This window comes from Peromyscus leucopus, chromosome 3 (assembly GCF_004664715.2).
Source record: "Peromyscus leucopus breed LL Stock chromosome 3, UCI_PerLeu_2.1, whole genome shotgun sequence".
In the NCBI taxonomy this organism is placed as follows: domain Eukaryota; kingdom Metazoa; phylum Chordata; class Mammalia; order Rodentia; family Cricetidae; genus Peromyscus; species Peromyscus leucopus.
Genome location: NC_051065.1, coordinates 65740122 through 65766704, shown reverse-complemented (window position 1 = coordinate 65766704; position 26583 = coordinate 65740122). Strand labels below are relative to the sequence as shown.

Here is a 26583-nt window from a genome sequence, read left to right as displayed (position 1 = left end):
GAAAGTATATATCATTAAATATTTATAGTTGACAAACTGTCAACCTTGCCATCCTTTTGCAGTGCTCTTGCCCCGCCTCCTAAGTGCTGAGGTTACAGATGCATGCCACTATATTTAGCTTGCAACACTTTTCTAGGTGTCTATAAAGTTTGGAAATTCCCCTCTTCTGCTGCTGCTGCTGCTGCTGGTGGTGGTGGTGTGTGTATGTGTGTGTGTGCATATCTGCATGCATGCTCACATGCCTGTGTATGTACATATGGCTTGTGCATGTAAACACACATGTATGTGTTTTATGTTTTGGTACAGGATCTCATGTAGCCCAGCCTGGCCTCAAACTCCCTCTGGAGCCACAGATGGCTGAATGATCCTCCTATTCCTACCTCCTGTGTACTGGGATTTCAGATATGGGCCATCAGACCTGGTAGCTTTTGAACATATAAAGTGGATTTATATTTTGAAGTTCATTTTGTTTTCCTAGGTCAGCAGCTTTTCTAGTCCCCATAGTGGTGACTTTAAAACCCTGCTGACCTTACTATGTCAAATTTCTCTTTAAGCCAGATGTTGCCATTTTTTTTCCCATAGGAAAAAAAGTCAGTTCCTGTCTTAATTCCTTTCTTTTTATCTGAGATGAAGATATCCTGCTTTTAATTTCTTTAGCCATTTTCTTGATTTTCCCAACCATCAGTGTGTCTGGGTCCTGCTGCTACCTTTTTTCACCCTTGTTTCAACAGCAGTCCTCACTGGAGTGCCTTCTGCCAAGGACGCACCTTTTTCTGCAGCTGGGCTTTGCACCTTCTGGTGACTCTCACCCCACTTTAATGTACAGAAGAACAGGGTGTATTTTGTGTCTTCTCCTTATTGCACAGTGTAGTGACTTGTATCTCCAGGGCTCCCTGCATGCTTGTGTAAATGTATGGGCACTTTTTAATTTTCCCTTAGTCTGTCTTGAGAGAGTGAATATTCCAGAGCATTTTTCCATCTTGGCCAATATACCTTTGTAGGAGAAGAAAGTAGGATCTTTTTCTTATCCAGCATAGGGTTCATGGTGGAGGTCTTAGTAGTAAAAAGCATAATGAGAAGAAAGTGGATGAATTTATTTAATAAAAATTTATGAAAGCTTAGCTTCCATTTGCTGAGGAGTGGACAGTGGTGGGCATGCTGGACCATGAGGGTGTGGTGAGCGGCTCCTTAAATCATAGGCTCTACTACTTCTGGGTCCTGCTTTCAGGGAGGAGGAAGCTCCTCTTCTCTGGATTAGGGAACACAGTCCTTACAACAAGGGACCTTTCTAGGGTACCAAGTTGGGGTAGTGTGTCCAAAATTTGACCACTTGCTCTTGGCATTGTTCATGTTCTCTTGAATGACAGAAGATGGTAAGTCCTATGCCATCACTTTATTCATGTATGGAATTGCTGTGGTTATTCTTATTCCTTTATGTCCAAATTAGAGTGTATATATAATGTGTGATATTATCTGTTGCTTGATATTTTATTGATGTGACTGCATTTTGCTTTATTCTGCTATTGTAGTTTAAAATGACCAGGGGAATGGTGATGTGCATTCAGATATTATCTTTTAATCTCTATCAGTAAACTTTGAAAATATTGTTCCTGTTTTAGTGGGGAATGATGTTTGCTGTCAGTTACCAGTATTTGAACATTATTTATTCTGTTTTGTCTAAGTAAAGGTAGGTTTTGTGACTAGGATAACATTTATAAAAATTTATGCGCTGCTTTTTATTGTGTTAAAGTTACTTTAAATTTTTTAAAAAGTGCTAGCAGTCACACCTTTGTAACTGAATTATTGAGGAAAATTTGAGAAAAAGAAATTGGATAAACATTTGTAAGTATATCTTAAATTGGGCAGGCTTTATGGCATAATTTTTATATGTTGCTTCTGCCTTGGTTTAGCTCTATATTCTACTCTAAACTATTATATATTATTCTATTAAAAAACCTCCGTAGAACATTCAAGACATTTTCCTCAAATAGCAGTTGGTTCTATTTTATAGCAGTGATCATAATGGCATCGTTTTGGTAAGCCACTTAAAAGTACATTTGAGGTCAATCAGGTTCTTTTTGAACCTACTGAAATTATTAACATGCTGCTGAGTTTATGAAGTCAGTTAGCTTTTGGAAGATTCATGTTATTCTAAGGTGTTGAATGTTCCCAGTTGGAACTGTCTTGTGTAATGGTGTCGCTGGTTCTGAGGAGTGTCTTCCCTGCAGGGGCCTGGGATAGGAAGCGCCTCTCTCTCCACTTTTGGCTTTGTGGGAGCTGCACTTGAAATCATTCTGATTTTGTATCCTTTCTTCAGTTGAATGTTATGTCTGTTAACAAAGTTTCTGTCTAGTTCTTGGGACAATGGCAATTTAGTAAGACACTTGTCTAGAAGGGAAAGCAAGTCAGTCCTTCTCAAGCCTCCGTGGCTTTTTCTTGTGTTGTGTTTTCCCCGTGGGCTTCAGGCTTTGGGAAATGTGCATTCTCCTGGAGCGTTTTTTTCCTTCATTCTCATAGCTATCTCATGGTGTCTTCTGTTGTTGGTTTCTATAGCCTCAGATTTTTTGGAAACTTTACACCCAAGAAGGATGACACAACTATGACAAAGGTAAGGGAGCCTCAGGTGCTGGTGGCCCTTCTTTGGCTTTAGTGAGTCATCACCCTGAGTGGTTCATCAGGGCTGTTAGGTATTTGTAAGCAGCAGACACACAAAGGAAGATTTTCAGAATGCCGAGTGAATGGGAAAGGATGTGTAATTTGGACTGCGTCCATTCACTTGTAAATGCATAGAACTACAGAACTCAGTAACTAGCTGTGGAATTCTCCTGAAAGGACTCTTTTTCTTCTTAAAGAAAACTTAGTGCTAATGAGTAACTTGGACTGTGCTAACTGTACTTGAGGAGCTTTTTTGAAATCTGAAGAACTTAGTTGCTACAAGTAGTAGAGACAAAGTATTTCAGTACTGAATAATTAAAGTGAGAAGGAAGAGCTCTATTCAGAAACAGTGTGGTCTGAGGCTAATTTGACTTTATACAATATGTCAATGGCTGCAGAACAATAAAGGCTGTTATCTTACGTAATAAATGGGTCTCTGTAAAATATTCTCACAGGCAGCCCAAGAAGAATGGTTAAAAGTTGCTGGCCTGTTTCCCTTTTTATTATGTAGTCCATATTTACAGCCTATTTAAAGTGTGTGTATGTATGTATGGCAAAGAACCTCCTCTATAATATATTACATATATGGGATAGCTATCTATCCATCCACCCAGATGTATAAGGCTACGGGTTCTTTAATGTCAATAAGTATCCAGTATCTAGTTGAGGTGATTGTAAATACTAATTGGTGTTTTCAGTGCCTCTTTAAAAAAAGAGTAAACAGAAGAAAACGGAATACTTGAGTATAGATATTTTGGTTTCTAGTGTTTTCAAATCTTAGACTGAATCTTATAATAGTTAAACATGTCAGAGTCGATATTATATAAAAGAACTTGGTAACAATGAGCCTTTAACATTTAGTCAGAAGTCCAAAGGTGTTCTTTTTATTTCATAGTCAAAGTTTTCAAATTAACAACCACATCAATAATATAAAATGTGTATGATTTAAGTATTCTATGACTTTATAGTTGCACCTATATCATATGTATTTTGTGGAATTCATAGGAATAACTTTAAATGGAAGGCTTATTAGGTTTCAGTTCTACTCTAACGTTTAGTATCACTCCGAAGTTGCCAAGTGCTCTGGGTAGCTGCCCTGCACTGTGGCTTCCCAGAATGCTGTGAGTGGGCTCTTTGCCACCTGCTGCTTGGCTGCTCACCATCCTTTCTTTCTCTCCACAGATCATTGGGAATTGTGTGTCAATCTTAGTCTTGAGCTCTGCTCTGCCTGTGATGTCAAGAACACTGGGTAAATTTGACTGAGATGTGTTTATTAAAAATCGATATCTTTATAGATAGCTTTCCTAAATCTTTTTAACTTTTGCTTTGTAAATGGTTTTTTAAAATCACCTTTAAAATATAATATTTCTTAAATTATTCTGTATTTCATTTGTGTATATGGTCATACCAAAGCAAATGCTTTTCTTAAACAAAGGCCATTTATTTTTTAAGCACTTGAAACATTCCTTTCCTAAACAATAGACTTTTTTTTCTCACTACATTAACAAATTGGGCTTCTGAATCTTCTAGTAAGGAAACTGTGACTTGTTAAAAACAGTTTAATACCTAGAAAATATTAAACCATTTTTATACATGAAATATTTTCCCAAATGTATAGCCTAATGTGTGCTTTTAAAAAGTAGAAATTTGTAAACCCATTTAAGCTGCTTTGTGTCCATGATAATAGAGCTGAGCATGATGTGCAGCCCCTGGGGGCACATGCCAACTGAAGGACACTTTAGTCTTGTGGTCTCCGCTTGCCTGCCAATCATAGCATTTCCTTACAGTGTCAGTGCGCAGACAGGCTCTTACCATCTTTTACAAGTAAGAGAGAATTCTACTTCGTCACTGAAAGAGTTGAGTCTGCAGTCATTTGGCCCTTTTTTAGAAAGCATTGGTCTAGGCTGTGTGTTCTTGGCTAAATATTATTTCAGGCAGAAGTTTCTTTTAGGCAGTTCTATATAATTCTCTAGATTTAGGTTTTAATTTTGGAAATTAGTGATTAGAAAATGACCAGACAGATTTTACCTGTGGGCTCTGGCCCTGGTTTCAATAGCAGTTGTGGGCCTGGGGTTGCTCTGCTCAGATGCTGCCTCCATTATCGATTCAAGGCTCATGCCATCAGTGTGGCAGCTGTGTCAGAAAGTGGGCGCTTTGTAGTTTTCATCACAATTTTTACAAAGTCTTCCATGTTTTAATAAAAAGTAGAATCAAAGTATAATTGTAAAAGAGACCTCTACTCCACAGGCCATGTATTTAGTGGGTATGTCTCTTTCATGTTTGATTGGTAGGACATATCTGCTTATGGTGTGCTAATCTTGAAACATGCACATTAGTGCCACCATTTGAAGCTAAATGCTGCATCTGTTAGGACAGTCCAGCAGATAATGGTAGCGATCAGCCATCTTTCCATTTTAAACCTTTGCAAATCTTATTTATTGTACTTTGTTATTTAAGACTAGTTGATAATCATTAATGTATTTCGATTTTGTGGGAGAAAAATCACATGCCTAGTTTAGACTTAATACAAAGAAAACAAATTAATGGCAAAATTTACTTTTTGAAGCCTGACAAATTAAATTCCTGAGTAGTTTGCCATAGAGATAAATAAAAAGGAAAAAGAAAGATGGAACAATTAAAATGCAGCTGAGAAGCTCTTGGACCCAGCTGTCCAAACAGGATTAGTGGAGTGCGCTGCGGTACAGTGAGTCATGTGGCGCCGTGTAAGACAGCGGCACGCACTGCAATACGTGTTATGCCCAGTGGCACTGAATAGATGAAAAGAGTAAATACGTTAAACAGATTCACAGAGGCTTTCTGCAGTATTAAAAAAGCAAAGTTCTAGACTAGAGATAAAGCCTTATTTTAGTATTATGGGAAATGCAAACTAGAGAGTTACTTTGTAATTCTTCTGTTAACGCTTTAGGATTGAGTCTTTGATTTTAAGAAGGTGAGATACAGAGAGCGGTGGTGAGTGTACCCCTGCTGAAGAGTAGGATTGTGATGCACCAGCTGAAAAGCTTGAGACCAGAATAGAGGATGCATTAACCACATTCCTAGCTGTGAAAATTTCCCTCTCTCCTCGCCTCTCACAAGGAGATCTGACCTCAGCGTGGTCTCCTTTGCTCCTGTGAGATCAGCCCACAGCATCTGCCATTAGGAGAAATGGGACACAGCAGAACAAAATATAGAACCTAACATACAACTTTTCTGTTTCAATGATGGTTTGGTGAAGGGGATGATTTCAGTTATGAATCGAAAGTACACTGAATCCAGAGTACCATAGTTAACTTGATGATACAGTTGCGGGGGGGGGGGGGAAGAGTAGGAAATTTTCTTGTAACTGTCTTCTTTTAAAAAATCATCAGCTGCTATTGTTGATGCATTATGGGTACTGCAGTCTACAGCTCAAGGTCTGAGTGCACAATGTGACATAACATGCTCATTGAAGCATTACTCTCAGATAGCTTGCTACATTTGAATGGGGAAAATGTATTCATTGAAAAATGTCCACTAAATAACTTAATAAGCTTATCACTTGCTACAAAGAAGTTGTGAGGGTTATTTTGAGCAGGCATTTTAAGTCAATGAAATGAATGTGGTTTATTATATGTAGCAAATGTAAGATTTTTGCATTCAGCCCTTTAAAACCTGTAAGAGCATTGTTGTGCCGCCTATGATCTGATGCATTGTTCTGTTGTGTGGCCAGACTTTGGTTGTGAAGAGTCCCTATTTTGGTATAGTGGGTGCTCTTAAGTAATAGATTACTGTTTAATACAGTCTGAGTGAGACTAGAGGAGATGGTGCAAAAAGGTAAAAGGAGTACAGTGAAGCAATATTTGTAGATGCCCAGCCTTCTCCGTTTTGAGGAACATACATAGCTCACTCATATAGTTGCCAGCATGCTCTTTATCATGCTCTGTGGAGAAAGTAATAGAAGGTTGTTTTTCATTATTTTTCATCTCAAGTCCCAGAGAAGTTTTCCTTAAGGTGTAGACAGCTGTCATTGAAATACATTTGCTAATTATGTTTCAAAATTAATTTTATTTTTCTCGTAGAACCCTTTTCTATACTTTATAACTTACAAGTTATGCAAGGTCCAAATGCTAACTTATAAAAAGTATTTGTGATACTGAAACAAAAATACCCTTTAGATCAGCTTGTACATATTTTAGGTATCTCTACCTATTCCTTATCTAAGTCCAGCAATCTGTCATCTAGCAGAAGATAAGGTGGATTATTCTCTTTTTGTTGCATCTTGATTCAGGGACTTTGTTGGAAATTACTGTTTCTTGAAGAGTCTTTTATTTGGGTAAACTGTTACTGTTCACTCTGGGGTTCACCTGTTTCCTGTTTCTCAATGTAAGATGGAAGTAAACGATGCTTTCACAGATATCCATCAGTGACAAATGTGAAACAGAAGTGTAATTTATATATTTCAATTATGGTATCTTTGTAAAAGTAGTTTCAAAATCCACGCTGAAAATTTCTCAGGAAAAATTATATATAATGTCATATCCAGTTGAATTAAAGATAATAACAAATAAGCAGTTCTTATTAACTTATGTCTGACTATTAGTGTCCCCTTTAAATTTGAGCATTAAATTTGTAGATCTGGTTAGGATTTCTAAGAATAGGGAATTGTTAGAACTATTCTACATTATATGTCAGAGCCAAGATGGCCCTTAGCTCATGTCTGCCTGTCCTGGCCATGCTTTCCAGTGCTGTGCATAGAACAGGCCATGCTGGGCATGGCAGTCAAAACGTAGCTGCCTGTCGATATAGTTCCTAAGCTTTAGCGTGTGTGGAAGTAACTCCAGTTGTAGTCATCTGGTGAGAAGGAGCCTTAAGGGTCCACTTTAAAATGTGAAGTGAAGATGTTGTCAGAGCTCAGCAGTTAAAGTGAGGGCCTCATTTATACTAAGAACAGAGAGCCTTAGCCTAGCTGAGTGAGTATCTACAGTGGAACACATGCAGTCAACTTTGAGACAGTAGACAGGCCATCTTAGCTGTTTAAAAATTAAAAAAAAATGTAACTAAATGCATGAAAAGATTACATTTATGAAGAGCATTAAGTGTTTAGATTGGTCTAAAGAGGCTTCTGACCATGATTTTTTTTTTAAATTTAAAACAGTATTTTCATTAATTTTTTGAGACTGTCATGTATACATACATACAAAGTATTTTGATCATATTCATCCTCCTCTCCTCTCCTTAACTCCTCCCAGATCCACACCTGACCCTCTGTATTCCCTTTCAACTTGGTGGCCTTTAAAAAAAGCCCATTGATGCCAATTTGTGTTGCCCATATACTCATTAGTGTGAGGCCATCCACTGGAGAATGGTCAACCTACCCGGGATCAAATCCTTAAAGAAAACTGACTCTCCCTCCCCAGAAGTGACCAGCTGTCAGTAGCTTCCCAACCAAGGTCGGTGGGGCTCTTGAGCCCCTCCCCACTCCATGCTGGAATGTTGCTTGACTCCATATTGTGCAGGTCTTGTTTAGGCAACCACAACTGCTGTGAGGTCATGTTCAGAAAACACTGACTCAAGTCCTCCCTAACCTCTGGCTCGTATAATCTTTCTGCTCTCTCTTCCTTGATGAGCTCTGAGCCTTGGTTGGGAGCTATGATATAGCTGTTCCGTTTGTGGTTGAGCACTCCACAGATACTTATTTTTTTAGATTTTTGACCAGTTGTGACTTTTTATGTTAACTACTGTCCATTGCACAAAGAAACTTCTTTGATGAGGTCTGATAGCTGCACTAATCTATGAATATAGAGATAATGAATTTCCGGGGGCAGATTGATAGTATGTCCATTTAGGAAAATAACAGCAGTATGTTCACCCCTGGGGCCTGTCAAACTCTCCAACCATGGGTTCTTGGTCAGATTTGTAGTATCAGGCATACATTTCCTTCTCTGGAGTAGACCTTAAATCCAGTCAGAAAGTGGTCGGCTACATTCATAACTTTCATGCCATTGTTGCACTCATATGGTGCTTATCTCGCAGTTGTTATTGTAGTTTCCAGGGTTCACAGCTGGGTAAGATTGTTGATGACCCTTCCCACCCCAGCAGCCAGTAGAGAGGAAGCTTCCTGTCGAGTGCCAACTTATTTCTCCATGTTCTGTGGCAGTTTGTGGTCTGATCAGGCTTTCAACCCTAGTCCGCTCTTTTCAGTTCCAGAAGCCACTTTGTTTTACAGCTTTTCAGATTTTTTTTTTTCTGGAGCTGTATGTACTCTATAGGAAATGGTAATTGTCACCTGGGTATTACTTTGTTTCAAATTCTTCCGTTGCCTTTGTTGTTCTTCTGAAGAGTCTTAACTCTATGCTGCCCAGGGGGGAATTAAGAAGGAAATGTTTTAAACTCATTTCCTCTGTCAGCACCCAGATGTCTGAAAATGAATTTCAAACTAAAACAGTTAGGTCTGTCTGTGCAGGCTGCTGCTGACTCCTCCTGGGTTCTCCCATGCTGTGGCATTTGGCATTTGCGGTCTCACACCCATATTTCTTCTTCATTATTATCACTCGCTTTCCCATTTTTCTCCTTCTCCTTTGTCAACTCCTTAACTGTCTCTTTCCTTGCTTCCCTAATACCACTCATCATTTGTTCAGATATCCACATCTCTGACCCACCGTTCCCCCTTGTTAAGCAAAGATCAGCCTAACTCTGGGCTGCCCTGGGGTCTGAATTTATGCTGCAAGGTCATTGCAAAAGCAGAGCTCACCCGAGTCTTTGGGACACTTCCATCCAAGAGGCCAGCCCATGTGAGAGTTAGGGCAGTGTTTCTGTCATCCTGCATCCATCCCCTTCCCATCCACCTTGCTTCCCTCCTGAACACTGAGAGGAATCCACACGTGAGAAGTGGGTTCTGGGCCTTCTTGTTCTTTTTGATTTTAAGGAGAGCAGGGTAAGAAGATTTGAAACCAGACCGAAAGAGAGAAAGTGTCTCTGAGAGACTGCTGGGCCTCCTCTGAAGAATTCCTTCAGGAAAGGGCAAGATGTTTCCATCTTTGAAAACTGGTTCTTTCTTGGACTCTCCTTGTTATTCTCCATCATTGGATTTTAGTTTATATTTGAGTTCACATACTTATGTTCACCTGGCTACTTCATTAAATTGCCTTCAATTAGAACAAAGTGAGTTTGTAGCAAGTAAACAGTCATGAAAAATGATCATTTCAGATACATTTCCCCATCTCTAAGCTTCAGTTTGCATGCTCCCAAAGCCTTCTGCCTTTGACCTTTCTTTACTATCCAAAGATTCCTAGTTCTTTGAGGTGAAATAAAAATCCTACATTATAGGTAAAATGTCTCAGGTTCTTGCGTATTTGAATTGATGTTCTTAAGAAACTTTATATTCCTTAAAGGACAAGAGTCTGCTGCCCACATCTTCTTGGCTTCCAGAGCCTTAGTTTGTAAGCTTGTATGACATCTGGGAAGCTTCTTGTTGAGGATGGCTGTTCTCAGTGTAGATGAAGTCATTTCCACGTGCCTTGCCTCAGTCTTCCATGACATTGTTTGACCAAGTATTATTTCTTTTTCCTTTCCTTTCCTTTTTTTTTTGGTTTTTCGAGACAGGGTTTCTCTGTGTAGCTTTGTGCCTTTCCTGGAACTCACATTGTAGATCAGGCTGGCCTCAAACTCACAGAGATCCGCCTGGCTCTGTCTCCCGAGTGCTGCCCGGCCCCCAAGTATTATTTCAAAAGACCCTTACAACAGTAGCCAAAGGATGGAAACAGCCTGTTGTCAGATGAGAGGACAAGCAAACTGTGGTGTGCAGCACATCAAATGAAATGTTGCTTACCCATGGAAGCCAGTCAAAAGAGACAAACATGGTGGACTTCCGATTCCAAGAGGAATTGCAGTAGTCTAGTCTGTAGAGACAGAGACAAGTGGTGCTTACCAAAGGCCTAGGACGCCCTGATGGAGAGTGGTTTGGGAATAGTTTCAAATGTGCGAGATAAAGGATTTTGGTGGTGATGGTTATAAATAATGTGACTATTATTAATAGTACCAAGTGCACACTAAAATGTTTATATTGTTATATTTTATGTTATATGTCTTTTACCACAATTAAAAACAAAGGAAAAGAAAGTCTGTGACATATGGCACAAGGTGGATGGAACTTGGAAACATCATGTGATACAGCGTATCCACAAATGTCCAAATGCTGTATGATTCCACTTACAGGGGCAGGGGTGAAGAGAGAGTCTCAAGGGGAACTGCCTTGTGGAAGTGGGATTTCCCTTTGGAGAGGTGCACTTATGTTAGAACTGGGGAGAAGGTATTTAATGCCTTTGAATTGTTTGTCTGAAGTGGTTAATTATATGTGATGTGACTTTCACCTCAGTTATTTAAAAGGAAAACACATTGCTTAATATGTACAGAAAGTATTGTGCCTATCCCCTGCCATGGCACTGTCGTGAATGTGGAAGCTTCACTGTTTGGCCATGCAGTCCCCTTTGAGTGTTTCAGGTGCCTTCCAATAAGGTGACCCTAGTAGGGTTGGAGGGAGAAGGTAAGGAGGACACTGTGGCTGGCCAAGGTGGTATAGATAGTGCCCACCCTAGGGCACCAGCTCCACCCTTCTCTGTTCATCTCCCCTTCCTCTCCCTTTTCTAGCCCACTGTTCTTGGCAGTACTGGGGATTGGCTCTAAGAGCTGTACTCATACAAGGCAAGTGGTCTACTGACTGAGCTACAATCTAGCAATCTTCTGACAAGCACTACATCCATTGGCACAAAGGGTTTGGCCGTCGTCTGTTTATTTATTGTAGTTGTTGTCTACCGTGTTCAGTATGTCCCTTTCTTTCCCTGCTTTGCTGGAATTCCTACCAAGATGGATGGTGGATTTTGTTAAATGCCTTTTATGCATCTGTTGAGACAACAACTTGCTTTTTAAAAGTCTTGAAGTATGTTGAATTATATCAATTCTCAACTGTTAATTAGCCTGCTGTTTCTTGGTTATCGTTTTTTTTTTTTGGGCTGAATATGATGAAAATAGGCTGAGGACGTTTTCTTCACTGTTTTTTGATGACATTGTTCTGTGGTTCTCCCTTTTTGTTTGAAGCTTCTTTCTGCTTTTGATGTGTATGTAATGCTTTCCTCATTACATGTGTTCAGAAACACTTGAGTTTCTCTGGGTGGTTTTCATAGACTTGTTTCTCCTCCTTCAGTGTTCCATTGCTTACTGATAATACCATCTGGCTTGGAATTTACTTTTTGCAATAGGTTTAGTAACAGTTCCATTTCTTTTATGGAAAGAGCCCTACTCAGCTTGAACAAGCTTGTTAATGTCAGCAACAGTGTCAGGTCTGTGGGTAGCTCCCTCAGCTACTAGTAGAAGTAGAGACTCAGCACTGACACAAATTTTTTTGTGTTTTCTACCTTTTCCTGAGCAGTGTGCACACACATGTATTGATTTATTGACCCTTTCAGAGAAGCAGTGTTGACTTCATTTTTTTTTTCTATCTTTACTTTCTAGTTCAATGATTTAGTCCTTTGAAGGATATTTTCTTTCTTGAAATTGGAGCTGAGGTCACTGAGTTTTGAGGTCTTTTTCCTTTTCTGATCTGAGAATTGCTGGCTGCAACCCCTTTCCCATTGCAGCCACCCCCGCCTTTCTGCATTCCCCCTGGCTGCACCCCATGCTCCAGCTGCTGTCTCCCTGTGCTGCCTCCTCTGTTGTGTCTCCTCCTGTTTTACCCTTCCACCCCCACCCCTTGCTGCAGCTCCCTGCTGCTGTCCCCCCCCCCCCCATCACAGCTACATCACCCTTGTTTGTATACTCCAAACCTTCCTTCAGAGCATCTACATTTTCATTTTAGGAATACTTATTCTTCTTTATTTCTTCTTTGACTCATGGGATATTTTGAAGTATGGTATTTTGTCCCAAACATTTGGGGATGTTTAAGAGATTTGCTTGTTAGTAATTTTTAGTTTAGTTTCTTTGTTGATGTCAGTGTGAAGGAATGCACTTTGTGTGTGTGGCATCATTTTAATTTATTAAGTAGGCTTTACAGCCTGTGAGCAAGGCACAGTAGAAGGGAAAGGACATCATCTGGGTGCTATGTTTTTCAGTGTCAGGTCTACTGGCTGTCAGGTGCCCTCATGCCCTCTGGATCCTTGGGTCCACTTGTTTCGACTGCTGTTGAAAGAAGGACCATGAAAGCACTGGCTCTGATTGTGGACCTCTCTCCCTCGTGTACTTCTGTCAGTTTGCTTCGCATACTTTAAAGCTCTGGTATCAGATGCATAAATGTGGCATTCTGGTGAACTGACCCTTTGTAATTATGATAGTGGTGCTCATTGCTTAACTGGTACCTCTTCTCTGAAGTTTTCTTTTAGTCATGTTAAAAATAGCTGTTTTCCCTTTCTTTCTTTTTCATTCTTACGCTTTAAACTTGTGTCTTTATGTTAAATAGTTGTATAAGCCTGTCTGGATTTGGATAGCTAGAGTATTGATATCAAATTTGATTCTTGGTGTGATCCCATCTGTTGCCTGTTTCTGTCCATACCATCTCTCCCTTGTTCCCCTTTCTTCTTCATCTGCATTCTTACAGATAAACTTCTCCTTTGTTGGTCTATTGACTTAACACTGAGAAGTTATTTGACCAGTTACTTCAAGGCTTACACAGTATTACAATTTGTGAATAGGGTAGTGATGTTCATAGTATACCAGTAATGAGCTGCCTAGATTCCTTTGAGTACATATGTAGAAGGAATACTGTTGGATCATATGGAAGTTCAATTTTTAATTTTTTGAGAAACCTCCATACTGATTTTCATAGTGGCTAGAATAATTTACACTCTAACCAGCAGTGAATAGGTTTCCTTTCTATATATCTTCACCAGCATTTATTGCTTTTGGTTTTTGTTTATTTGTTTGATAAAAGCAGTTCTGGCTGGGGTGAGGTGGAATCTTGGTGGCATTTTGATGGGTAAAGATATTAGTTTTTTTGTGTGTGTTTGTCATTTTAAAAATTTCTTTTGAGAACTGTTTGTTCAGTTCAGTTGTTCATTTATTGAATTATTTGCTCTTTTGATGTTTAATTTTTTAAGTTTTTAAAATCTATTCTATATATTAATTTCCTGTTAGATGAATAGATGTCAAAGCTTTTCTTCTCCTTTTCTGTAGGCTTTTTCATTCTGTTTCTTTCATCATGCAGATCTCTAGTCTGATGCAGTCCCATTTGTCTCCTCTTGCTTTTGTTTCCTGAGCTGTTGTGGTTCTGCCTAGAAAACCTGTGCCTGCATCTTACAACATTCTTTCTTTTAGTCTAGTAGTTTCAGAGTTTTAGGTCACAATCTTCAATCTATTGGGAGTTGATGTTCGTGCGGGGAGGCAGGATCTAATTCCGGTTCTTAGTAAAGACACTCAGCCTTCCTGGTACCACTTGCTAAAGAGGCCATTTCTCTCCATTGCTTTTGGTTCCTTTGTCAAGAACCAGATGGTGGTGGCTTACTTCTGTGTCTTCTGTTCTACTTCATTGTGTACGTGTTTGTTCTTGTGCCAGTACTATGCTGTTTTTGTTACTATAGTCTGTGGTATAATTTAAGACTTTGTGTAACAGTTCTTGCAATGCAAGTCTTCTGGTAGCAAATTCTGTGCTGTGTGGATATGCAAAATGTCTTTGCTTTGCCTTATTTTTGTAGATATTTTTGGACATGAGATTTTAGATTATTTTCTTTCATACTGTCTTAGTTCAAGTTTACTTTGCTGTGAAGAGACACCATGACCACTGCAACTCTTATAAAGAGAACATTTAATTAAGGGTGGCTCACTTACAGTTTCAGAGGTTCAGTCCATTATGATCTTGAAGGGGAGCATGGCAGCGTGCAGGCAGACATGGTACTGGAGCTGAGAGTGCTACATCTTGCAGGCAACAGGAAGTTGACTGACTATCACACAGAGGGAAGCTTGAGAAAAATAGACTTCAAAGCCAACCCCACAGTGACACACTTCCTCCAACAAGGCCACACCTTCTAATAGTGCCACTTCCTTTGGGGGCCATTTTTTTCAAACCACCACACGTACTTTAAAAATAGTTTGCATTGTTTTCCCCTTTGCATTACTTTGACAAGAAATTTTCTCTCATCATTATTTCTATTCTATTTTTCTTGTGGAAGGTTTAATAGTTTGAATTTTGTGTGCTAAAGCAGGATTCTCCTTGGATTTTTTTGTTCTTTGAATTCATTATGCATATGTGTCATCAAATTTGGAATATTTCCAGCTGGCAATCCCTAAGCCAATATTTCTTCAAGGAATTTATCCTTTTTTTTAATCTCATAGAGACCGTTTGTGTGTGTGCCCTATGTGTACATTCGTGGGGGGGGGTATGTGTGCAATTGTGTGTGGTATGTGTATGCACTCATATAGGTGTTCATGCATATGTGCATGTAAGTATAGTCTAGAGGTCAATCTCAGGTGTCATTCCTCAGGCTCTGTACACATTGATTTTTCAGACAGGGTTTCTTACAGGCTTTGAGCTCACCTGAGTTGACTAGTCAGGCTGGCTGGCTCACAACACCTAGGGGCTGACTTTATACTTTCATATATTCTCTTGGAATTGAACTCAAGTCCTCATTCTTATATAGCAAGAACTTCACTGGCCAAACATCTCTGCAACTTCTCCCCAGGGACTCTGGATAGGAAGGGAATCATCATCCACTGGGATTCAGTGTAGTTCATTGACATTGTTAGTTTCCTTGTTCTGTTTTGTGTTCTTTTGCTGTCTTTGAGTCTGCTAGTCTCCATAGTATCTAGCCAGCTCTTAATTCTATCAAGTATGCTTTTCTAGTTTACATTGTGCTTTTCCTTTATAGGTCAACTCACACTTTTAAAATCTTTTGTGTACTTACTTAATAAGTTCAATCTTGGCTCTAGCTTCTGAACTATAGGAAAGGTGTGGCCACTGGTAACAGTCATTTCTTGGTTTCCTGCTCAGTTCTCTGCTGGACTCCACTCCAGGCAGCCCTCAGCTCACTAAGCCCTCCTCATGCTGAATGCTGCATCCTTTTTCCTTGGGGACTTGCTGGCCCTGTTTGTTCCTGGAAGGCCTCTCTAGGTAGGAGGCAGCACCACTCATGGGCCCACCTTGCTTATTTCTCAGAAGTCACCGTCCTTTATTACTTGATGACCAGGGCCTCAAAACCATTATTCGGGTATTACATCCAGTTTTGAAGTTTATTCAGGTAGGTGAGAAAATCTTGTCCTTTTTGTTCCCTTTTGGCTAGCACCTGAAGCCTGCAGTCAGGTTTCTTATTGCTGTTATTTAAAAAACACATACTTTCACAGTAAAACTGGCCAGTCTAACTTCCATAGGAGTGCGCTGGTATATGCAACCCACAAACAAACAAATATTTTTTTAGAGTGGAGGCTGGCAAGATAGCTCAATGGGTAGAGGAACTTGCTGTGCAATCTGACAACCTGAGTTCAATCCTTGGAACACATACATGGTGGAAAGAGAGAACCGACTTCAACAAGCTGTCCTCTGACTCCCACACACTTGCTGTGGCACATACATGTAACATGCTCACAAACTGACATGACATAAGATAAATACATGTTTAAAGATTTTAATGAAATAAAAAATTTAAAGACATAGGAAGTTAGTTTTTGATTTTTAATTTTCAATTTCCATTCTACCCCCAGAGTAGAAACTTAGTTTTTTAGTGACTTTTTTCTTTTTTAAATAAGGAGGACAGCTGGCACAGTGTCCCTGCTATACCAATCCTGAAAGCATGGGTGTTTAGAATAATTGCAGAGTTTAGACTGTCTCTAGGTTATGCTTATTTTAGACACTATCTTAGCTAAATTATTTCAAAAGTCTAATTAGGGGAGGAAATCTGGAAACATAGTGAGGATGATGTTGAAACTAATCATTATTTGAGTTTAGAGATTAATTTTTAATACAAATTAGTTGATAAATTTGATAAGAACATGTGTTGTTTTGGTACCTTTACATTAAAATCATGGGTATTTGGGTCAGATGTTTGTGTACTAGGCCAGCTTGTATAATTTACTGATAACATCACTTTCAGGCTCTTTGTGTCCCACACTTTACAAATGCTCTGAATGGCCTTGTGCAGTTTCGCCAACATGAACATGCTTGCTCAGAGTAGAAGTTGACTCAGGTGGGCGAAAGAACATGCGTTCTATTGACTTACGATGTGGGTGGGGCAACTTGCTCCTTCTTAAAGTCATTGTATTTTGTGCACCAGTTCTTTTAAAACTGTGAATAGAAAAAAAGGTTGTTTTTGAAGGAATTACTCATGAAACATTCTCAGTTGAGTCCTTGTGGGGGAGGCAATGCATTGCTTATCATAAAGTGTTGTACCCAGGTCACATGACCCTGTGCCTCATTGCTGTCTAATGAAACTTCTTTTATGTGCGTGTGTGTGTGTGTGTGTGTGTGTGTGTGTGTGTTGCTTGTCTTTTAATAGTAATGTGATAGGTGAAGACCTTCAGATACTTGACCAAAGGTATTTGATAGTTTAATATTATATTTTAGAATTCACTGTCTTAATACCATGTTACCTCTGTCCAGAAGTATAAGTTTGGAAGTATTGTACACTTATATAATAAACAAAAATAAAATCTCTGCATTGTTACTTTTTCTTAAGTGTTGGTGCTTTCAATTTGAAAAAGACATTTTTATTATTTAATTGTTGCTGGAACAAAAGCTACCTAGCCAGAATTTCAGAGAAATGATTGCTTTTTGCTTCTAAGTAGTTATTGTACTACCCAGAATAATCTTTTGGTTGGTCAACAAGGTTTTTTTCCTAAAGTGCATCTGGAGCAATAATGTCTTCAGACTCAACCCTGTAAACTAGTGTTTTTGTTTCTCTTGGGTGTCTGTGTATGTCTGCCTGAAACACTCTGAAACAAAGCCTTCGAGCAAGAGATTGTCCTTTACCTAGGTATCCTGTTAGGTCTGGACCCTAACTTCCCAGGTGCCAAGTGGGGTTTATTTCTAGAGTCTGTGACTGCTCTTCTCATTGTTCTAGGATTTCTGTGCTCAGTGGGACTGATTAGACCTCCTAACTCTGCTCTTCATGGCCAGTGCAAAGCTATCTACAGCCCTGTAGACAGCAGGGGTCCAAAGTGGTGTCTGCATACCCACACTGGTTCACTAATAAGAAAATATTAGACCTTGTATTTGTATCACTGTTATGACTGTTAAGGTGACTTGTCCATAGGGAGTGTCAGTGGTACATACAGTAATGGATAGTCAAATGCACACATTAAACACATGATATATGTGTTAAATCCACATCAGTCCTCTCTTTTTCCTCTTTCCCATAGTAGTAGACATCATCCAGGGCATACTCAGCTTCTCCTTTGGGAGCCTTATAGATGCAAAAGCTTGAGTGTGCTTTTCTTATGAGGTGACTATGGCTGTTACTGGACACTTCAGAAGATCTTTGCTCTTGGGATGAATTCAGTTGCCAGTCTGGGGTCTTGCTGAAGCCCTAAGACTTGTGTTGGTAGAACCATAGTTGTTTACATAACTTGGTTTGAAAAGTAAGGTGTCAGATTAGGCATCCATTCCTTTAAACAAAGTCCTTTCTTTTAGGCTTAGCACCGAGAGATTGAAGCCAAAGTTGTCATCATCTTAAAGCAACACAGGACAGGCACCAAAGGCTTTCTGGTGACTTGTTTTTAAACTTCTTTTTGTAAGGTATTATCTAATGTCTTCATTAATCTTCATCTATTTTAAAAACACTTTAGCAATGTCTTTCAAAATTACATGTATTGGTTCCAGGTGGGAGTGACTACGAAGCTATTTTTGAAATGCCCTGTTCTGACTGCACTGTTTGCATAGGAAGATTTTCTGCTGTCCATAAGCTTCTCTGTGAGGCTTGCAGTAGTGTGTGATGGAAGTGTGTTAGATCAGGGCTGAAAGCCAAATTCAAAAGTCAGTTGATGATGTGAGATTGAGTCAAAGGTATTTTTGAAATCACCCATAAAATCCTTAAATGGCCTATAGCATATGCAGTACATAACTGTGTTTGTATAGTCCTATAGGAAGTATCTATTGCTTCTTGTAACTCTTTGTTATAAATCCATATAGTTCCATGTAGTTTCTTAGTGTCTTCCTTAAGACTGCCATGGCCTTCTTTCTCACTCTACTTACCCACCTGATGAGTAGGATTTATTTACCTATCCATGGTCAGAAAATACTACCACTCATGCCCTCTTTCTGATAAGTTTTGGACCTGGGACACATACTCATTTAACTATTCTTTCAGTTAAAAAGACTTAATGTGTATGTGGCTGAATTTAAGTAACTTAAACCCACGTGTGATGCAATCCTTACACATTCCCAGCTTTCCTCTCTTTATAAATAGGTAACATTAACTTCTGCCAATGATGTAGTGTAAGGAAATCCTGTTACTCACTTATGTGGTGGGCATTAAGAATGTGTAAGGCGTTGCCCCTGGAATTGGGGTTGCAGGACTGTAATAGACATCATTCCTATGTAACTAGTGGGGAAAACAGGCTCTAGTGGATGGCACTGGAGCTTCCTCTTTACTGCGGGCATGAACCCTAGATAGGTGGTAGGCACTCATGCCACTCTCCTGGGTGTCACATGCAGTGACTGGCACAGGCATGAAGGTTGGCTGGCTTGGGTTGTCCTGCTAGGAAACAGTCATATGTTTCATAGCAGAGCCTGCCCATAGCATCTGAGAAAGTCTGTGGAATCTGACCTGGTTTCAACTGTATTTTCTTACAGGTATGAATGCACCTCATTTTATTAAGGACTCTTTTATTTATTTTTTAACAGGAATCACTAGATTCGATCTACTTGGAGACTTTGGAAGATTTAATTGGCTGGGAAATTTCTATATCGTATTATCCTACAATTTACTCTTTGCCATTGTGACAACATTGTGTTTGGTCAGAAAATTCACATCAGCTGTACGAGAAGAACTTTTCAAGGCCCTAGGTAATCTTGAGGTTTATGGACATTTCTTTCTACTAATCATGACTTTGACATTTGAGTCTCTATTTAGTTTCTAAATACGCATGGCTGTCAGTTTGCATACTTGACTGATGTGTTGGTTGTGATTGGATTGGAATCATGTCATTTTACTGTAGGCCTCATCTATAAGGTATATGGGTAGGAATTGTGGTGGTTCTTGTGGGGTCTTAGTACAGTGACTAGGACACCCTAAGCACTTGGCAATGGCAGTCCGCCCATTTGTTCTTATCACGATAATGATGAGAAAAGTTGGTGTTGAAGGTTTGCTTTCTGGTAATGATGCTTTTACTATTGTTTACTTGTAGCTTTTTTCTTTTGAGGGAGACCTTGGATTTTCTAAGTGTACAAACAACCTATAGTTCTCTTCAATAAGCTGAATAACTCTGGAAAACAATGTTAGCATTCTTGGTACTGACAGGACAGGAGGTTTGTTGTCATGGACTCTGTCATGTGTATTGTGATGACATCAAAGTCTGCTCTAAGTGATGTATGTTTGCTGTGTATACTTCTACACTCATGATGAACTTAAGCCCAGGGCTTGTGCTTTAGGACGAGAAGCACTCTGGAAGCTTCTCAGGCTTGTAGCATCTATCTCTATAGCAGAAAAGAAAGGCGGTGATTTCCTGTAGGAAATCCTGGCATTAACTCATTTGCCTGAAACCACTTGAAACTTATGCTCCATATATGCTGTGGTTTTTGATATTTTAAGAGTCAGCATATTTATAGATTCATTAAGTCCCAATTTCAGAAAGCTTAAACTATAGGAGCAGCAATAAAGCTTTTCATAGCACCAACCTTTATGCCCTTGATGTTTGAAAGGATGACCTTTAAAGAAAAAAACACCAGGTTACTCCTCCATGTGTATTTTATTTGTAACACGCACTGTGAGGGGACAGCTGATTGAAATATTTCCCTAAAATGAAAAAGCTACATCTCATCTCTGCTGAAACACCAGATAATTTATGAATTTTGTGCCTGAGTTTCACAGTACTGGTCACATTAAAAACAGCCAGATGCCTAGGAATCAAGAAATTGGCAGTCACATGTCTAGTTGAAACTTCATTTTTAGCTAGGACCTCAGATCAGTTCCCATTTGGCTACAGTTGAGGTGGCTGCAGTGCATCAGTGTTGGTGTCTTTCCATGGAGCTTCCGCTAAGACAAGAGGTCAATCTGCCAGAGGCCAGAGGCCTCTGTGTCATGTCAGCAGTCTGACCATAAGACACAGTGGCCTTTTCAAGACCTGTATAAAACTCCCAAGAGATAGGTTTGTTTCCTTTTCCAAACATTTTCTGTTATCCTTGAGTATGGTCTCTAGGAGCACTTCTTCATATAGAAAAGCTCTTCTGTAAATATAGGTTTTAATGGCCTAAGATGTTAAGTCTGACTTCATTAACCCATTCCTAACAGGTATTTTCAGAGAACGTCTGCTGCACAGTAGCCATGGTTGGTGGTGGTGACCAACAGACTTTGACTCATTAGATTATAGGTTGTTTGTACACTTAGAAAATCCAAGGCCTCCCTCATGACACAGGATATCCATTCTGATAAAACTGCAATATTGTTATCTTTGACTTATGTGACACATCCTGTGTCACACCTGAGTTTAAGAAGTGAAACTAGCTGTGCAGTGGTGGCGCACGCCTTTTATTCCAACACTTAGGAGGCAGAGGCAGGAGAATCTCTGTGAGTCTGAGTTCAGCCTGGTCTACAGAGTGAGTTCCAGAACAGCCAGGGCTGTTACACAGCGAAACCCTGTCTCAAAAAAACAAAAATTAAAAAAATTAAAAAAAAGAAGTGAACCTACTTAAGTCTTCTGTCTTAAAAGAGGAGTTCCAGGGCCAGGAATGTGGCTCAGTGGTAGAATGCTTGCCTACCATGTAGAAGGTCTCGGGTTGATCTTCAGCACTGCACACATTCCTCACACGGAGACAGTATGGTTCCAGGTTAGTGTGGCAAGTATGCCCCTCGGTGCCCCACCCCTCCTCTTACCCTTTTTCTGATAGGTTTTCTTCAGTGCATGTCTTGTCTTAATTTTTGGAGGTTCTCTGATCACTCAGTGGTTTGGCCATTTCTGGGATTAAACTATTATAATGATAAGTATATAATATTTATATTTATAATTTAAAATTATAATTTATAGTATAATTTATATTACTATTTATAATGATAAATTTATGATATAAAGTATATTTATAATTTCTTTTTCCTTCTAATTCAGTGATAGGCTCAAGTTCAAATTTTCTTTCATTCAATTATGTAAGTAATAAAGACTTTAAATTTGGGGGGAGGAGTGTATTGGCTTAGGAGTTATATGAGAAAATTACTATCTGGAAATTTAGAATGAATACCCACCTCACCCCTCAACTTAGTTTTTGAGGCATTTAAAAATCTGAGCAGTGTAGGTGCTATTCCACAGTCTTCCCTGTGGATGCACTGCTTGTGGACTCTCACATGTCATGGGTTTCACTTTTGCTGATGTGCTTGAAGCTTTAGTATGGTCTAAAGTCTGACTTTTCTTTCTGTGAGGGTGCATGCACTATGATCCACATGTCAGCTGTATTCTGTAAGAAACTGCTGTGTGAGAAAATGGAAATTAATGTCCTGGAAAAGGTCATGATGGTTGTTTATCCTATAAAGTACCTTGGAACTGTGGAGTGTTTGTGTATTTAGTTTATTCTTTTGTAATTTTTTGTTCTTACTATTGACAGTTGTTTACACTGCTTTAAAACAATTACATGCTTAATATTTGGGGGTATTCTTCCCATACTTTATGTGTTTTAAAACAAAAAAGGTCATGTGTCTGTATCAAGTTAGCTGCCTAGGCAGTGCACTTTGGGATCCAAACAAGCTTGCTTGCTGGGAAGAGGCTTTTGAGGGGAGCAAGAAGAGGCAGTGCAGAGATGAAGTGTATTTTGAAGCCTTGTGGTCCTATGGAGTATTATACTTTGGAGTCCTCATCAGAGCCACACTGAGAGGCTGGGGGATGGCTCAGTCAGTGACCTACTTGTTACACAAGTATGAGGGTCTCAGTTTGATCCTCAGAACCCATAGTAAAAAAGCTAGACATAATCCCAGCACTGGAGACAGGTGGCTCCCTGGGCTTGGTAGCTAGCCAGCCTTCACCTACTTGGTGAGTTCCAGGCTTAGTGGGAGACCCTGTTTCATAAAACAAGGTGGGTGGCACTTGAGATGACACCCAAATTGTTCTCTGGCTTCTACCTGTAGTCACACACAAATGAACACACATGCGTACACATACTCAAAATTAAAAAAAAGTAGGACCCCACTGTGTTGAGAAGAGCCTTATCCACCTGTTACCCAGTCATTGGAGGTAGCAGTCCTGGAAAAAGAGGCATGACCTCCACAGAGCTGCCTTCAGGGAGGAGAAAGCTTTCATTCTCAGAAGGCTTTAGGTAACATATCACAACCTACACAGGAAAGCTGTCCTGCTGTTAAGCAGGTTTTGTCTGGCTGCCCAGTCCTTTCTCACCCGTATCCTATTTTTTCTGCAGGACTTCACAAACTTCACTTGTCAGATACCTCAAGGGATTCAGAAACTGCAAAGCCTTCTGCAAACGGCCATCAGAAAGCACTGTGAGACCTGGCTGCTTCAGTAGCATTCTGCAGCAAGTCCTGACGACTCCTGACATTCCCACAGACACTGATCAGCTTCTGTTGGGGTCTGGGCCTGCCTGTCAGTGCCATCTTCTCATCAGCACGGAGAACTTGGCATTGCTGATCAGTTCCTCATTTGAATTTTCTGATCAACCTCAGAGCTTTTGGTTAAACCCTGAGTCTTAGAGACGGAGGAAAAGTTGTGTGTCTCCAGCAGGGAGCCATCTGGATGAGAGGTGAAGATGTGCAAGGAGGCAGACTTGGACTTTCTTATGCTTTGCTTTATGCCATGAGACATTTGGGTCTGCAGGCAAAAGCCTGCCTGAAAGTTGCCTGGTACCCCAAAACATCTTCAGAAAGTCCTGGAAACTTCTGTACTAGTAGCAAACTACATTTTTTATTTCCTTAAAAAACCAAAAGCAGAGTTTCTGATTCATGTTACAGAATCTTCATTAGACTTTGAGCCAATGGAAAACTACTAGATTCTTTTCAAACCTGAGCCTTGGTTGGCAGCCCCAGGACTATCTTTTTGTGGTAAGCTGCAGTAGGAAGCATATGTGATCATAGATTTGGACATTTGTGTGTATACACCTGATAATACTTCTCACAGCACAGTGCCAGTGTTATACACACTTGTAACTTAGACCTTGCCTTATAGGCCATATGTACATTCACTTTTTAAAACCTTTTTTCAAAACTGCTTCACTTCCTGTGCTTGTTGTGCCTGTGAAACCCCTAGACGGCAACTGCTTCTTCTTCATGTCTCTTAGGCTTTGGTGACCTTCATATACACCACTTCAAGTGTCCACCTCAGGAAAGTTACCAGTGTGATACCCAGAACTTAAAGATCTTGGAAGGGCAGGTGCAGAGTCATATGAGCTCATAGTTATTCAGTTGTTTAGTTGTAAGTAATTGTTGGGATGGCTTCTCAACTCCTGAGTCTACTGATTAAAAAACATGAGTGCATGCTGTTGCTGTCCCTAGGTAGCACACAATTCACAGAAATATGGTGGTGCTCATATGCACTGTGTGGATGACAAAACATGGTTTGTGTTCAGAAAAGTAAAACATTTTTTCTCAAATTATTGAATTTAGTTTCTTTTGGAGAAATTTATGAAAAACAGACTGTATCTGACTTTTTTTTTTTTACTTAGAAAAATATGAAAATTTTAGCTGTACTTTTACAAGCCATTGAGTACACTTCTTTACTTACATCATGGCATTCCCTGATTCCTCAGGTTAGTTTTAAAGAAAAGGAGCCTTGGTACTGTGGCTCTGAGTGACTCAGTGTACGACTTCAGTGAGTACTGGTAGATTCCTGAGTGTGAGGTCCTGCACTAACACAATGCAAGTCAGCTGCTTTCAAATTCCCATGATCATTATGCCTATGTTAGTTAATGCCAGGCTCTGCTTTTTACTTGAAATTCATCCTTTGGGCAGACCAAGTGAAGGAGAGATCCGAGAGCAGTTTTCCACTGAAATCCCTTTCAGTGCACACCATTTGCTGATACATCCAAACACAGAGCTCCTGGCTAATCTGTAAGGTAAGGTGTCTGAAAATTTCATAAAATATTAAACTTTTCAGTATGTGTCAACTTGAATTTTCTTAATATTACTGTGTGTATGTATGTGGTCTGTATGTCTGTCCATTCATGAGTGAAGATCTAAGGACAACTTTCAGGAGTCAGGTTCTTTGCTTTTACCATGTGTATACCTGTGTTTGAATTCAGGAACCTTTACCTGATGAGCCCTCTCACTGGCCAGTCTCAACTCCTTGTTCATTTGGAAGTTCTTAATCTGAAGATGGAAGCCAGGCTTGTGTGACCAAGCTTAGTCAAATATATGATGAATTTTAAAACACTGACTGGAGACATTTGCTGATGAGATGTAATGTGGGCTTCAAGGCTTCAAGTTGTCTCACCTTGACTCTCAGACCCTCTATGGTGATCTGCTGCATGGTCACCGCCCTTTCAGGGTCAATGGTCACTCACATGAGATTCATCTGGTGCAGTCACTGCATTGGGCATGTGCTGGAGGCTGGCTGGTATAGAACTTCACAAATGGACAGCAGCATGCAGAGGCTTCACGTTCTAAGTTCATGAAGACAGGTACACTTAGGAGTCTTGCATTGCAAGTTATGTTTTACAGAGAATGCAGAAAGCTCTGCAAACAAGTGCTCTTATTCACACTAGTCATGGTGCTTCTTATTTTTGACTGGATGGGGCTGCACCAGTGACTCTGTTATGTAGTCCTTTTATTCTTTCACCTTGACCTTCCTCTTTAAAAGGAAGCTGGGCATGATGGCGATGCCTTCATCCTAATACTCAAGAGGCAGAGGCAGGAGGAGCCCTATGAATTTGAACCAGCCTAGTTTACATAGTGAGTTCCAGGGAAACCAGGGCTACATAATGAGATGTGTCTCAAAAACAAAAAGCAAACAGAACAAAACAAAAAAGCACAAGGGTTGAGGGTAGAGTGGCTGGAGAAATGGCTCAGCCATGAAGAGCACTGGCTGTTCTTTTAGGACTCAGATGTGGTTCCTTCCCATCATCCACGTGGTGGCTCAGTCATCAGTGACTCTAGTCCCAGGGGATCCAACACCCTTTTCAGGCTTCCATGGGCAGTGCAGGCATGCGGTGTAGGAAAAACACTCCTACACATAAAAATAATACAATTTAAACAAAAAGGGCAATAATAGGCACTGTGTAGATCTTGTTGATGGAATATAATAGATTCTTACAGTTAATTGGTTCTGTGATATTTAAATCAATTATAGTTAAAAATTTTATAGATTGTAACATTGCTTTTTACTGATTTTCTAGCATATTTTAGACCTTTAATAAACCTACCTGTCTGCCTGCCTATCTCTTTATCTCTTTCTATCGATCTCTCTATCTCTATCTATCTATCTATCTATCTATCTATCTATCTATCTATCTATCTGTCTATCTATCTATCATCTGTATATCCTATGTAAAATAAAGTTCGACATACATATGAGACCCTGGGTGAAGTTGTCTATACACCCACTGTTAGCTCCTTCAGTCAGACCTCTGTGGGGCTGGCTGGTAAGTCAGAATGAAACCTGTTGGGTCTACTTCTCATAGCCTCTGGGGCTATGTGCCTCTCCTCATGGTGACAGCGGCAGCTGCTGCCACCTCTGCCTTGGCCAGGTGCAGTAGGTGATTCTTGTAGGCAGCAGCACAGATTCCTGTTTGTTTCAGTCTATGTGTTTTCTTGTGGTTGGCACAGTATTTAATGCATATAGGCAGAATTGTTAAAGGATCTTTAAATACGTGAACATAAATACAGCACTGATTTT

At 39.8% G+C, this 26583-nt stretch overlaps 1 protein-coding gene across 6 annotated transcripts in view; it reads left to right on the top strand.

Moving 5' to 3' along the window:
• Positions 1 to 26583, top strand: part of Lmbr1 (limb development membrane protein 1) — a 131764-nt gene that overhangs the window by 103330 nt on the left and 1851 nt on the right. For 3 of the 6 annotated variants that reach the window (XM_028864192.2, XM_037203741.1, XM_037203740.1), the window contains 5 exons: positions 2229 to 2302; positions 2518 to 2608; positions 3838 to 3904; positions 19448 to 19609; positions 23159 to 24862. In XM_028864192.2, coding sequence (XP_028720025.1) covers positions 2229 to 2302; positions 2518 to 2608; positions 3838 to 3904; positions 19448 to 19609; positions 23159 to 23244 — 480 coding nt within the window. In that variant the 3' untranslated portion in view covers positions 23245 to 24862. Of the gene's footprint in view, positions 1 to 2228; positions 2303 to 2517; positions 2609 to 3837; positions 3905 to 19447; positions 19610 to 23158; positions 24863 to 26583 lie in introns of those variants that run through there. The other 3 variants (XR_005091087.1, XR_003733965.2, XM_037203739.1) reach the window with 3 other exon arrangements.